Source organism: Sinocyclocheilus rhinocerous, unplaced genomic scaffold (assembly GCF_001515625.1).
Source record: "Sinocyclocheilus rhinocerous isolate Xijiao unplaced genomic scaffold, SAMN03320098_v1.1 scaffold61, whole genome shotgun sequence".
NCBI classification, from domain to species: Eukaryota; Metazoa; Chordata; class Actinopteri; order Cypriniformes; family Cyprinidae; genus Sinocyclocheilus; species Sinocyclocheilus rhinocerous.
In genome coordinates, this window is record NW_015640445.1 from 134,250 (window position 1) to 145,198 (window position 10,949).

Sequence of the window (10,949 nt, forward strand, 5' to 3'; positions counted from 1 at the left end):
ACACTTTATTCCCTTTTCTGGATACTGTTTTATTTTCTGTAAATAAAAGCCTCTCCGCGGCCTGACGCCACACCCACTGTGTCTGTCGTGTGCTCCTCCCGTGACAGTACATTTTAAAATATATCAAAATAAAACACACAGTTGATAATAATAATAACAATAAGTCATAATATCAATAAATTGTAATAATATATCACAATATTACTATTTTTTTTTTTTCTGTATCTTTTCTGTAAAAGGCTTTTTTTTTTTTTTTGTGAGCTGGTGAGAATAGTGAGTGGATGAAGAAGTTAAAGCAAAAAAGATATAAAAATAGAAAACATAAAATTACAGAGTCTGCCTGACCCTGTTTATTCTTTCTCAAAACAATCAGACCTCTCCAAGTGAGAATACAGCCAACTGGGCAAGATATCAGGACTACAGCTTTTCAAACAAGCACACCTGCCAATATGGCCCTCTAAGTGCCAGATAAATATAATATAGTTCTTGAAACCTAGAAAATGGAAGAACTAAACTAAACTAAAATTTAATAAAATAAAATAAGATAATATAAAATTAAATTTCACTGAGCCAAGAGAGGGCAATAAAGGTCTGAAAGGAAGTGCACTTACAATAAAAGTCCAGCAGGTATGTGAACAGGAGGGTTTAAAGCAGAAATATGAAGCTCATATTTTTGTTAAATTGCTAAATTGTTCATTTGAGGTAGAACTACTTTTCTACATGGATAAACATAGTTTAACTGGTAATGTGCGATCAGTGTTTTAAAAAAATGGTGGGGATGTTATGGAACTGTGAAGGCTTTTGAATATTACTTAGATTCTGATCAAATAATTTGGTCTATATGATATATTGGTTGAGATCAGTAGCAGTATTTGCTTATTTTTATTTTTCTGTGGTAATCAACAGCACACTTAAGAGCTTAAGTTGTAAATGACCCGTAATATTCCTTTAATGCAGTCTTACTTTCTGAAGCTATAACTAGAGCAAGTATCCGCATTCACTCACCATTGTGTAGTCCAGAACACTCAGCCCATCCTCATTAACAGCCAGCCACACTCGAGTTTGCTCCAATGAAGAGGGAGGCAATGGCTGTGCACCAACAGAGTGGGAGTAAAAGGAGAAATTCTAGCATGTTTTAACAGCCCTCTTGTGAAAAATACATCTGAAAATCTTTCTAGAAAATAGCAGTCAGTTTTATCAGTGGCTAAGGAAACTGTCATCTTATCTACTGTACATCTGATCTTACCTTGGCACTGAACAGCTTGGCCCCAAACAGAGGCCACTTGCGGGCCACGGTCAGGTAGATTCTCACACATTCAGAGGCTGTGCATCCACGAAGGACAGACCACTTAGTGGCCAAACGCTCAGCGAGTTCCCTGTGGGACAAAGTTGCGATTAAAGATTGCATGTTCTTTTTAAATGAAGAAAAACAACAGTAAGCATATATTACAGTTACAGGGTGTCCGCGGGTCCTTAAGAAGTCTTAAAATGTCTTAAATATAATAAAGAAAAGTATAATATGGTAAAATAGGTAAATTGGGCATTCTATGGTCAAACATTAGTATAAAACTAAATTATTATATGTTAAAAATTATTCCACAAAGCTGCATTTATATATTATATTTATACTAAATTAAATTGTATATAATTAAATGCTAAAGATAGATTACAAATGTAATATAAATGTATACATAATGTACAGTGTTATTATATTTTGATTTGTAAATGGGGCATTCTTTGGTCAAACATCAGAATAAATAATTCCAAAAAGCTGTATTAATATATATAAATTGAAAATTATATATAATAAATTAAAGATAAATTATTCTAATTATTAATGCATTACAATTTGTTATATAATTATAATTATTCTAAAATACATACTATTATATAAAAATTATACATCTTTACTCTATAGCCTTTCCTGATTTTTAATTTATGGATTAGTAATTGTTATCTTTGATTTTTTTTAATTCAAATTTTATTTTATTTTATATTTTACTGTACTTTATGATTGTTTTGTACAGCACTTTGGTCAGTGTAAGCTGGATTTAAATGTGCTCTATAAATAAAATTTACCTACTTTGCATAATAATAATTATTAATAATACTACACATAATACTAATTGCATCAAGTTGTCCTAAAATTGAATAAGGCACACAAAAATCAATCAATGATTTTTCAATCAATCATGTCATCCTTTTTTTCTTTTTTTTTTTTTTTTTTATTATTGTGAAATTGTGAACATTTTTATTTTGTTATATGAGATTATATGATGATACATAATAATTGTGAATGAACATACTGAAACAAAACGTTATATCATATATCATGCATATTCTAAATAAGTATATAATAAACTGCTAAAGATTAATTACCACTAATGTAATATAATATAATCCTGAACATGAAGTGATTATAATGAACACAAAATCAAATAAATGTGAATTTACCTAAGCTGCTCGATGCTGCATTCCTGCTTGTAGCGTTTAGGGTAAAAACGCTCCAGTACCTGCAGAAGGACCTGTTGGGTCTTCGACTGAGAAGAAGCAGTGGGAGACATTGCTGGCCGGTCTAGGTCACCATGCTCGACCTAAAAGATAAATGTGAGTGAGGTGTATTTGTGATCCATCACTTCAAATACACTTACCCTCAAACACTTGATCCACTTTAACACACACCTGTGCCATCAGCGCAGCCACCTCCAGGCCCAGTTCCTTACTGACAGGGAAGTGCCCTTGTTGTACCTCTTCATTTACTTGATATGCCAGCAGGAGGCGCTCTCGCTCAGTCTCCCCCTTAGCCTGAGCTCGGAAACACAGTCTACAAGGAAGAATGAATACTTTTAAAACCCTAACATTATTACTCTATTGACAAAAACATTCTTAATACTTGGTTTCAATAGATACAAAACCACAGTTTCTCAAACATACCTGCTTTTATAAGTGAGACGGACAATCCGTGTTCCCTCATATTTTCCAGGATGAAGTTCTTTCAGTGCCTGTTCCCACTTTGAGATCACATCACAAATCTGCAGCAGAAGATTAAAAAGCATTCCGCTAATTTTCTTGCAGCACAGAATAGATAGACTAAAATGTTTTTGTGCTTGTAAAAAGCTCTGATATTTAATGTTCATTTTATACTTTATTGCTAGGCTGCAGGCAATGCTCCAGGTCTTTTCCAGAGGGGTCGTCAGTGAAGAGCGCAAAGCCTGAAATCTGTGGCTTCCTCATGCCTGCTCTCTGGTTGACTGTGTTCAGGAACTCCTCCACTGTGGTGGAACCATCAAAACCTACAACCTAGAGAGAGATGGAGGAAGGGAAGAGGCAGCAGCATTCTGAAAGCCTGTCCTGCTTTAGTAAAACTGTTGACACTTATACATTCCATATAATACATCAAAGACACTGTTTACACCTGACATTAGCATCCATCTTTGTGACCATACAGTAGTCAATGCTGAATTCAGGTGTTTGTTTGTTTATTTTCTTTTTAACGCCATTCCAGCATCGAATACAGGTGTTAATGGGGTCTAAAATCCTGAATGCATCTTAATACCAAGTGTTAACAGGAAAAAAGTATTTATTTTAAATGGAACAGTCTATTGAAACTTCACACATAATATTCTTTTTAAAAATGCAATTGTTTAAAGGGGTCATATGATGCTTTTTTAAAGATCATTATTTTGTGTATTTGGTGTAACAGAATATGTTGACATGCTTTAATGTTAAAAAAACACATTATTTTTCAAATACTGTACATTATTGTAGGTCCTCTATGCCCCGCCTCTCTCAAACGCTTCGTTTTCTACAAAGCCCCCTCCTTTAGAACGAGCCGTTTTAGGGGGGCGTGGCAGAGTCTTAACTTTGATAAAGAATATCTCTTTGGATTTGAGACTTTAGTCTTTGCAACTTCAGGGATCTTATCTATGCACAATCAGCTTGTAACACTCCAAAGAGAAAGGAAAACTTGAAATCGCATCATATGACCCCTTTAATTATTTGATACATCAGGCTTTTATGGTTCATATAGTGTGATATATAAGAATACGGAGTTCATATTCGAGGAGTAAAAAACCCACCAAAAGTGAGCAAAAAATTTAAAAAAAATTGTAATTTTGGTGCAGTTGTTATTTATATGGCCAAAAAGTGAGATGAAATTCTGATAGCTTGTAATGTGAATCAATGTGGTTTTTGTAACAGTACAGCAGACTACTTCAATACTATTTCAAAATGCATATAAATATCCCTCAATATCTCCCAATAATAGGCCTATGTCTTAGCAAGATGCTATTAAATGCTTATTTTTATGATAAAATATCTGCAGTTTAATTGGGGGGGGGCAAAACATACAGTGCAATGCAATATAATGATGATTGAGAGATGCACAAATAAACAAAAGCCTAATTTTTTTTTTTTTAAGTTGCTTTAGTCCAGTAAATATTCATCTTGAAATATTACTAACAATAAAATTATTCTTACATTTACTTCGTAAAAATTAGTAAAGATTTCACAGCACAAAGACAAGAAAAAAAAAAGACTAAAAAATATAGAGACTATGATTCAGAGGGCAGAAGGCATGCAGTAGATTGTGTACAACAGGATTTTTAGTTAATTATGTTGATAATTTACAGGCCTTAGAAATTTGCGTCTCGAGCATGATACAGTAGGCTTTACAGAGTGCCAGATCAATGGGAACAGAACGTGTTGGTGTGTACCTCATAAGTGTTGTTCATGAAGTGAACGGGTATGCTGAAGGGGAGCGAGTGATGGTAGGGGTTTCTCAGCAGAATAGACAGAATTTCCATTCGTGAAGGCTTTGCCTCTCTCTCTCCATTCTGTAAGGTTCTCTCTACCGAGTGCTGGCAGTACACAGCATACTTCCCCACTTCAGTCCTGTGGGTGTACACACATAAACACAGGCTTTCAAATTCAATTACATGAGGCATCACTGCAAAAACCCTTATTCGTATCGGTATCTAAGTCTTGTTTTGCAGTAAGCACATCAAAACTCCCTGTTTTTTTCTTATTATTTTTGAAGCAGTCTTTTTTGACAGTGATTTGAATTTAATTCATTAAGTAAGATATACTGTATGTGACATTCTTAAATTATGTAAGATGTAAATTTTAAGATGTAAAATTTACAGCTAAATATATAGCTATTAATTCAAATATACACTTCCATTTTTAGTTTTTTTGCAAGAAATTAATGAAATTGATAAAAAAAATGACAGTAACAACTTTAATAATGTTACAAAAGATTTCAAATAAATGCTTTTTACAGTAGAATGATTTCTAAAGAATAATTTAAAAATATTAAAAAAAAAATTGAAACAGTTTATTTTAAGTTTAAAAAATATTTCACAGTATTACTGTTTTACTGTGTTTTTGCTGAAAGGAATGCAGCCTCAGTGAGCAGAAAAGACTTCTTTCAAATACATTTAAATGTAAAACTTGTAAACAGTGGTGTATAGTTGTAAATCTGAACATATAGTTATGAATCTGAATGTATAAAATGTAAATTCTTAAAATATACAGTATTTATAAATACTGAATAAACCAGAACATATAATATAAATGTGACCCTGGACCACAAAAAAACAGTCATAAGTCGCACGGGTATATTATATTTGTAGCAATAGCCAACAATACATTGTATGGGTCAAAATTATGGATTTTTCTTTTATGCCAAAATCATTAGGATATTACATAAAGATCATGTTCCATGAAGATATTTTGTGAATTTCCTACCGTAAATTTAAAGGCGATTTTCTCAATATTTTGATTTTTTTGCACCCTCAGATTCCAGATTTTCAAAAGAGTTCTCAGCCAAATATTGTCCTATCCTAACAAACCATACAACAATGGAAAGCTTATTTATTCAGCTTTCAGAAGTTGAAAAAATCTAAATTTCAAGAAATTGACCCATATGACTGGTTTTGTGGTCCAGGGTCACAAATTATGCATTTTTAATTTGTAATTACAAAATATGTTTATAAATCAAAATATACAGTTATAATCCTGAATATATAGTTGTAATTCCAAATATCTGTATATAATAATACAACTATTCACAAACTATATATTCAGATTTATTTGTACATATTATAAATATAAATATATATTTGAGAATTAGTCTGAGAGGGAAATTTATTAGTGGAATTTATTCAACACATTGTACTTCATGGAGTGAGTGAGTGAGTGAGTGTGTGGCCAGTGACCTGGGATCTGCATTCCACTGCAGGTACTGTCTGAGGTACCACAGGAAATGATGCTGAGGCAGGAAGAGAGCTACACACAATGATAACAGCTGCCAGCACTGAGAAAGAAAAACCACAGGAAATGGTGCTGAGGCAGGAAGAGAGCTACACACAATGATAACAGCTGCCAGCACTGAGAAAGAAAAAGAAGAGCGGTGAGATATAGAAACATAAAACACTTAATATGACGATACAGTGTGAAATGTGTGTGTGCACACAAATATGACACTGACCTGTGTGAGGGCGTAGTTGTGAGGAGTGCGGCAGTGGGTCTGTTTGATCAGCTGACAGTACATCTCATTCTGCAGCTCTGGATGTGTTAGGCACACCTGCAGTGCATTCTGGGCCAGCGAGGTGTGGTAGTCGATGGAGGGAGACTCCACCAGCACATTGATGAACAGCTGACATGACTACCAGGGGGGCAAAACAATAACTTATTTGTATGTGTGTGGGTCAATGACACTACATTTTTTCCTTATTTATTAGTTTATACAAAAATACATTTAAAAATGCTGTTCATGAAAACAGTCCATAACAATGTCAGATAACTGGACCTTTTTATGATCACACAAAGTTAGTTCAGGTTGTAAAATGTAATGTGGTGTAACGACGGCCACCCAAAATATATTATATTTATGGAGAAATAAGATAAAATTTTGATTTATAATTCATTTAATTAATTATACATTTAATTTATTATTTAGTTTCATTTTATTTCACTTTACATATTTAGATGTGTTCTCTCACATGTATCCAAGACATGTATTTTTTACTTGATAGACACCGCATGACATTTAAAGAACTGTTAAATAGATTTTTATCTCGAAATTGGCATAAAGGTTTTTTAAAACCATATGAGCGGACAGAGAAAAGCTAGAAATATATGGCACTACCATCTGTGATGAGAACAGAACAACCAGCAGATGGCGAACTCCTCACACAACATGTTAGCGCACACAGCTGGTTCTGTAGCCATACAGACAGTGCATGCAACAACACGCTTTACTTCCTTATTAACATTCTGTTTCTGTTCGTACAGAAATTCTTACAATGCAAATTAAATCAAGTCAGGATGGAGCTGTCAACCCCCCATTCATTACTTCAGAGTGGGAGGCTTTTTCTTTCAGTATCAAATGACTACCTAAAAAGCCCCTCTGATCTTCAAAGAGCACTGAGGGCTGCGCACGATGCTAGCTCTCGAGGATACGCCATTGAACAGTCAATAGGGCATAATGTCTGCAAACCTCTGGAGAACAGGGTTGTCAATAGAAAACGGGAGCCTAAGGAGAAACTACGGGTTACTGGAATGAGACTATCTCTCCAAACGCTGTCAGCGATCCTCTTTGAACTCAGAATGAAATGTTTAGGCCTGTCCTCAAAATGAGACGTTACAGGGCTAGTGCCATTTCCCACACAAAGTGCTGAGAGCCACTTGTTTAGAAGTCATTACTAGAAATAGTGATGCTACTAAATGCATTTCTTGCATAATGGATAACTGTAACAAACCCTAATTAACTTTTTTCACATTATTTACATGTAGCTTTACAAATGGGGCACAATTAAGTGAACATAAGTGCATTCTCCTAGAAAGTCTGTGTTGAAGTGAGGATTGTGATTCATTCTTGTGAATCGTTTGAATCCATTTACCAAAAAGCTTCATTCGGATTCATTCCCTGATTAGTTTAGCTACTTTTTTTGCAGGTTACATGGTTAAGCCAGTAGGTGGCATCAAGCAACTCTATTTTTTGTGTGTTTAAGTCATTAAATCATTCACTCAACCAAGTCGTTACAAAACAACCTAGTTATTCACAACTGAAGAAACGTATCATCCTAATTCACATTTATAAATCTACTAAGAGATTTCAGCATCATAAGTGTTAAGCCCAAAAATGACAACAAAGCAGTTCTATTATCTTCCCTCTGTTTTGTGAACTGCTGAGCATGACTTTTATAATATTTAGATATTTATCTAAATACATTATAAGCAGTGTTGGTATTGTTAAGTAAAACTAAAACTATTACAAATTGTTTTTGTTAATTGAAATAAAGTTGAAATGAAATCTAAAATAAATATTAGATGAAAAACAACTTAAAAGTCAGAAATGTTGCTTTGGCAACTAAATGAAATAAAGTAAGTTTAAGTACTTAACTTAAAAAATAAAAAATAAAAAAATAAAGTAAGTTTAAGTACTTAACTTAAAAAAAAAAAAATAAAAAAAATAAATAAATAAAAGCTGAACAGAAATATTAACCAAAATTAAAAAATTACATAAGCAAATAACAAAATTACTAAAACTTAAAATGAAATGAAAAATTTAATAAAATCAAAATATATAAATAAAACCTCACCAAATTCAAAATATTAATAAATACTATAATATAATAAATAAATAATACTAAAATAACAGACTTTGGCAACTAAATGAAATAAAGTAAGTTTAAGTACTTAACTTGAAAAAAAATAAAAAAAATAAATAAATAAAAGCTGAACAGAAATATTAACCAAAATTAAAAAATTACATAAGCAAATAACAAAATTACTCAAACTTAAAATGAAATGAAAAATTTAATAAAATCAAAATATATAAATAAAACCTCACCAAATTCAAAATATTAATAAATACTATAATATAATAAATAAATAATACTAAAATAACAGATTATATTAAGTCATTTTATTTGTATCATTGGCCGTTTTTATTCATGCTTAATTCTTACACCGTCTTACTATTCATTAATAATTGTACATTCATGAATAAAATACCTGATTTGCTCACTTCATTTTCAAATTAGATGGCTTGTTAGTTCAGTTATTTTGGATTCTTGTTCAGACTCAAAATGAGATGATTTTAAATCTGAACAACACTCAGAATGAACTGAATGAACAAGCCATCTCATGTTCAGTTAAGGAGACAAGACGTTAATATATTAATATATCATCCAGGCTAATTAATTGGTTAAATTACTTAGTTTGAGGTTGGTAAGCAAGGCTGCATATATTTGATAAAAAATACAGTACAAAAAGTAATATTGTAAAATATTTTTATAATTTAAAATAACTTATTTATTTCTGTTCTCCGTTATTTCTGTAGCAAAGCTGAATTTTACAGCCATTACTCAAGTCTTCAGTGTCAAATGATTCTTTAGAAATCATTCTAATATGCTGATTTGATTTCTTATGATCCATGTTGAAAACAGTTGTGCATCTTAATATTTTTATTAATATACTGACCACATTTACTAATGACCCCGAACGGTATTTTATGCTGTGCTCATTTAATTTCATCATGTGCATTCAAATTATACTGGTCATCAACCAGCCTGCTATTTTGATACCAGCAGCTGTTTTTGCTTCAGTTTAGAGTAGTTTTTTCTATGTTGTTAGCCATGATTTAGTTTTTGTGTTCCCATTTGACACCGTAATAGAGATCCTAAATGTTTTGTGCCAAAAAACCTTCTCTGATTTTATTACGAGTACTGTATCCAAGTACTACTGTTTTGAAAGTGTAGTCTGAACTACTATAAATTATGATTAGCATGTATCTTGGCAAGCTACAGTTTCAAAGCAGCTTCCCCAACATGACTACACTGCAGAGAGTTTTTTTTTACGTCAATCAGAGCCAAATCCAGCTCATTATCTCCTGCGCTATAATGAGCACAAGGCCTCCCATCACAGCCTTTGATCCTGCTGTGGGAGACACAGTAGCTCTCTCACACACAGGGACAGGACGGCACCATTAACCCTCAGGAGAGGAGGACGAGGACAACTTAGAAGTGTTTCGAGAGATGGAGTGACTCTTCAAGGAAGATAAAGACAACAAGAGGACATAAAGACTAGCGTTTGTGAATGTGAGAGTAAAAGAAGACAGACGAGAGCGTTTACCTTAAAGAGCTTGAGAGCCTCTGTTTGAAGAGCCTCGGAGGGCAGCGTGGTGAGAGGATACCGCAGACCCTCTTTACTGAAACACAACACTTCACGTTTCCACAGAGCGGAGTCTGCACGCATGAACACACAACAGATTGAAAAACAAATGAAAATGGCACAACAGCTGTTATCAGGCCATAAGAACTGGTCGTAAACACTGTCTGGGGTCTAAATAAAGTCATTCAATCTGTCTGTCTCGATTTAAAACCATCCATCAAGTGACTTGAGAAGCAGTTGTACATGTTGTAGAAGTGTGCGGTTGGTAGATATTTAAAAGTAACTTCTGACCTGGGTCTCCATCCACATCCAACAGCTTGCCAATCAGCTGCTCGTACTCTGTGCCCACTCTCAAGCTGGCACAACTGCCCGCCGCAACGGTCAGGTGGTACAGCCAGGTGTCCTATAAGAAAGACAGCAAAAGACTAGGTTTGAATGCGGATGTATAACTGAGATGAATTTCATTTACCAAAAGGAGTGACACTATTGAACAGCTGAAGTGATGCTGAAAAACTAAAGCTAGTAATGTAGCTCAGTCATATTATTGTTAAACTATTAAAGGGATACTCCACCCCAAAATGAAAATTCTGTCATTAATCACTTACCCCCATGTCGTTCCAAACCCGTAAAAGAGAATATCCGCTGAATGCAAGCAGCATATGCTATTCTGTGTCAGCCGCGACACAAGGATACGTTTTCTACGTGTATTTACGTTTTGATTTGAACGAAAACAGCGCATCCGTGCAGCGCGGCTGACACAGAAGAGTGTA

The 10,949-nt window shown here is 33.7% G+C and overlaps 1 protein-coding gene across 1 annotated transcript in view; it reads right to left on the bottom strand.

The window, feature by feature from the left end:
* The window catches only part of LOC107752725 (pleckstrin homology domain-containing family H member 1), a 49,491-nt gene that overhangs the window by 6,209 nt on the left and 32,333 nt on the right, over positions 1–10,949 (bottom strand). The window contains exons 18-28 of the mRNA XM_016568751.1: positions 10,471–10,582; positions 10,141–10,253; positions 6,491–6,667; positions 6,219–6,316; positions 4,716–4,893; positions 3,145–3,300; positions 2,935–3,032; positions 2,683–2,824; positions 2,455–2,594; positions 1,247–1,376; positions 1,006–1,089 (exon numbers count right to left, since the gene is read on the bottom strand). Of these exons, the coding sequence (XP_016424237.1) occupies positions 1,006–1,089; positions 1,247–1,376; positions 2,455–2,594; positions 2,683–2,824; positions 2,935–3,032; positions 3,145–3,300; positions 4,716–4,893; positions 6,219–6,316; positions 6,491–6,667; positions 10,141–10,253; positions 10,471–10,582 (1,428 nt within the window). The remainder of the gene's footprint in view (positions 1–1,005; positions 1,090–1,246; positions 1,377–2,454; positions 2,595–2,682; positions 2,825–2,934; positions 3,033–3,144; positions 3,301–4,715; positions 4,894–6,218; positions 6,317–6,490; positions 6,668–10,140; positions 10,254–10,470; positions 10,583–10,949) is intronic.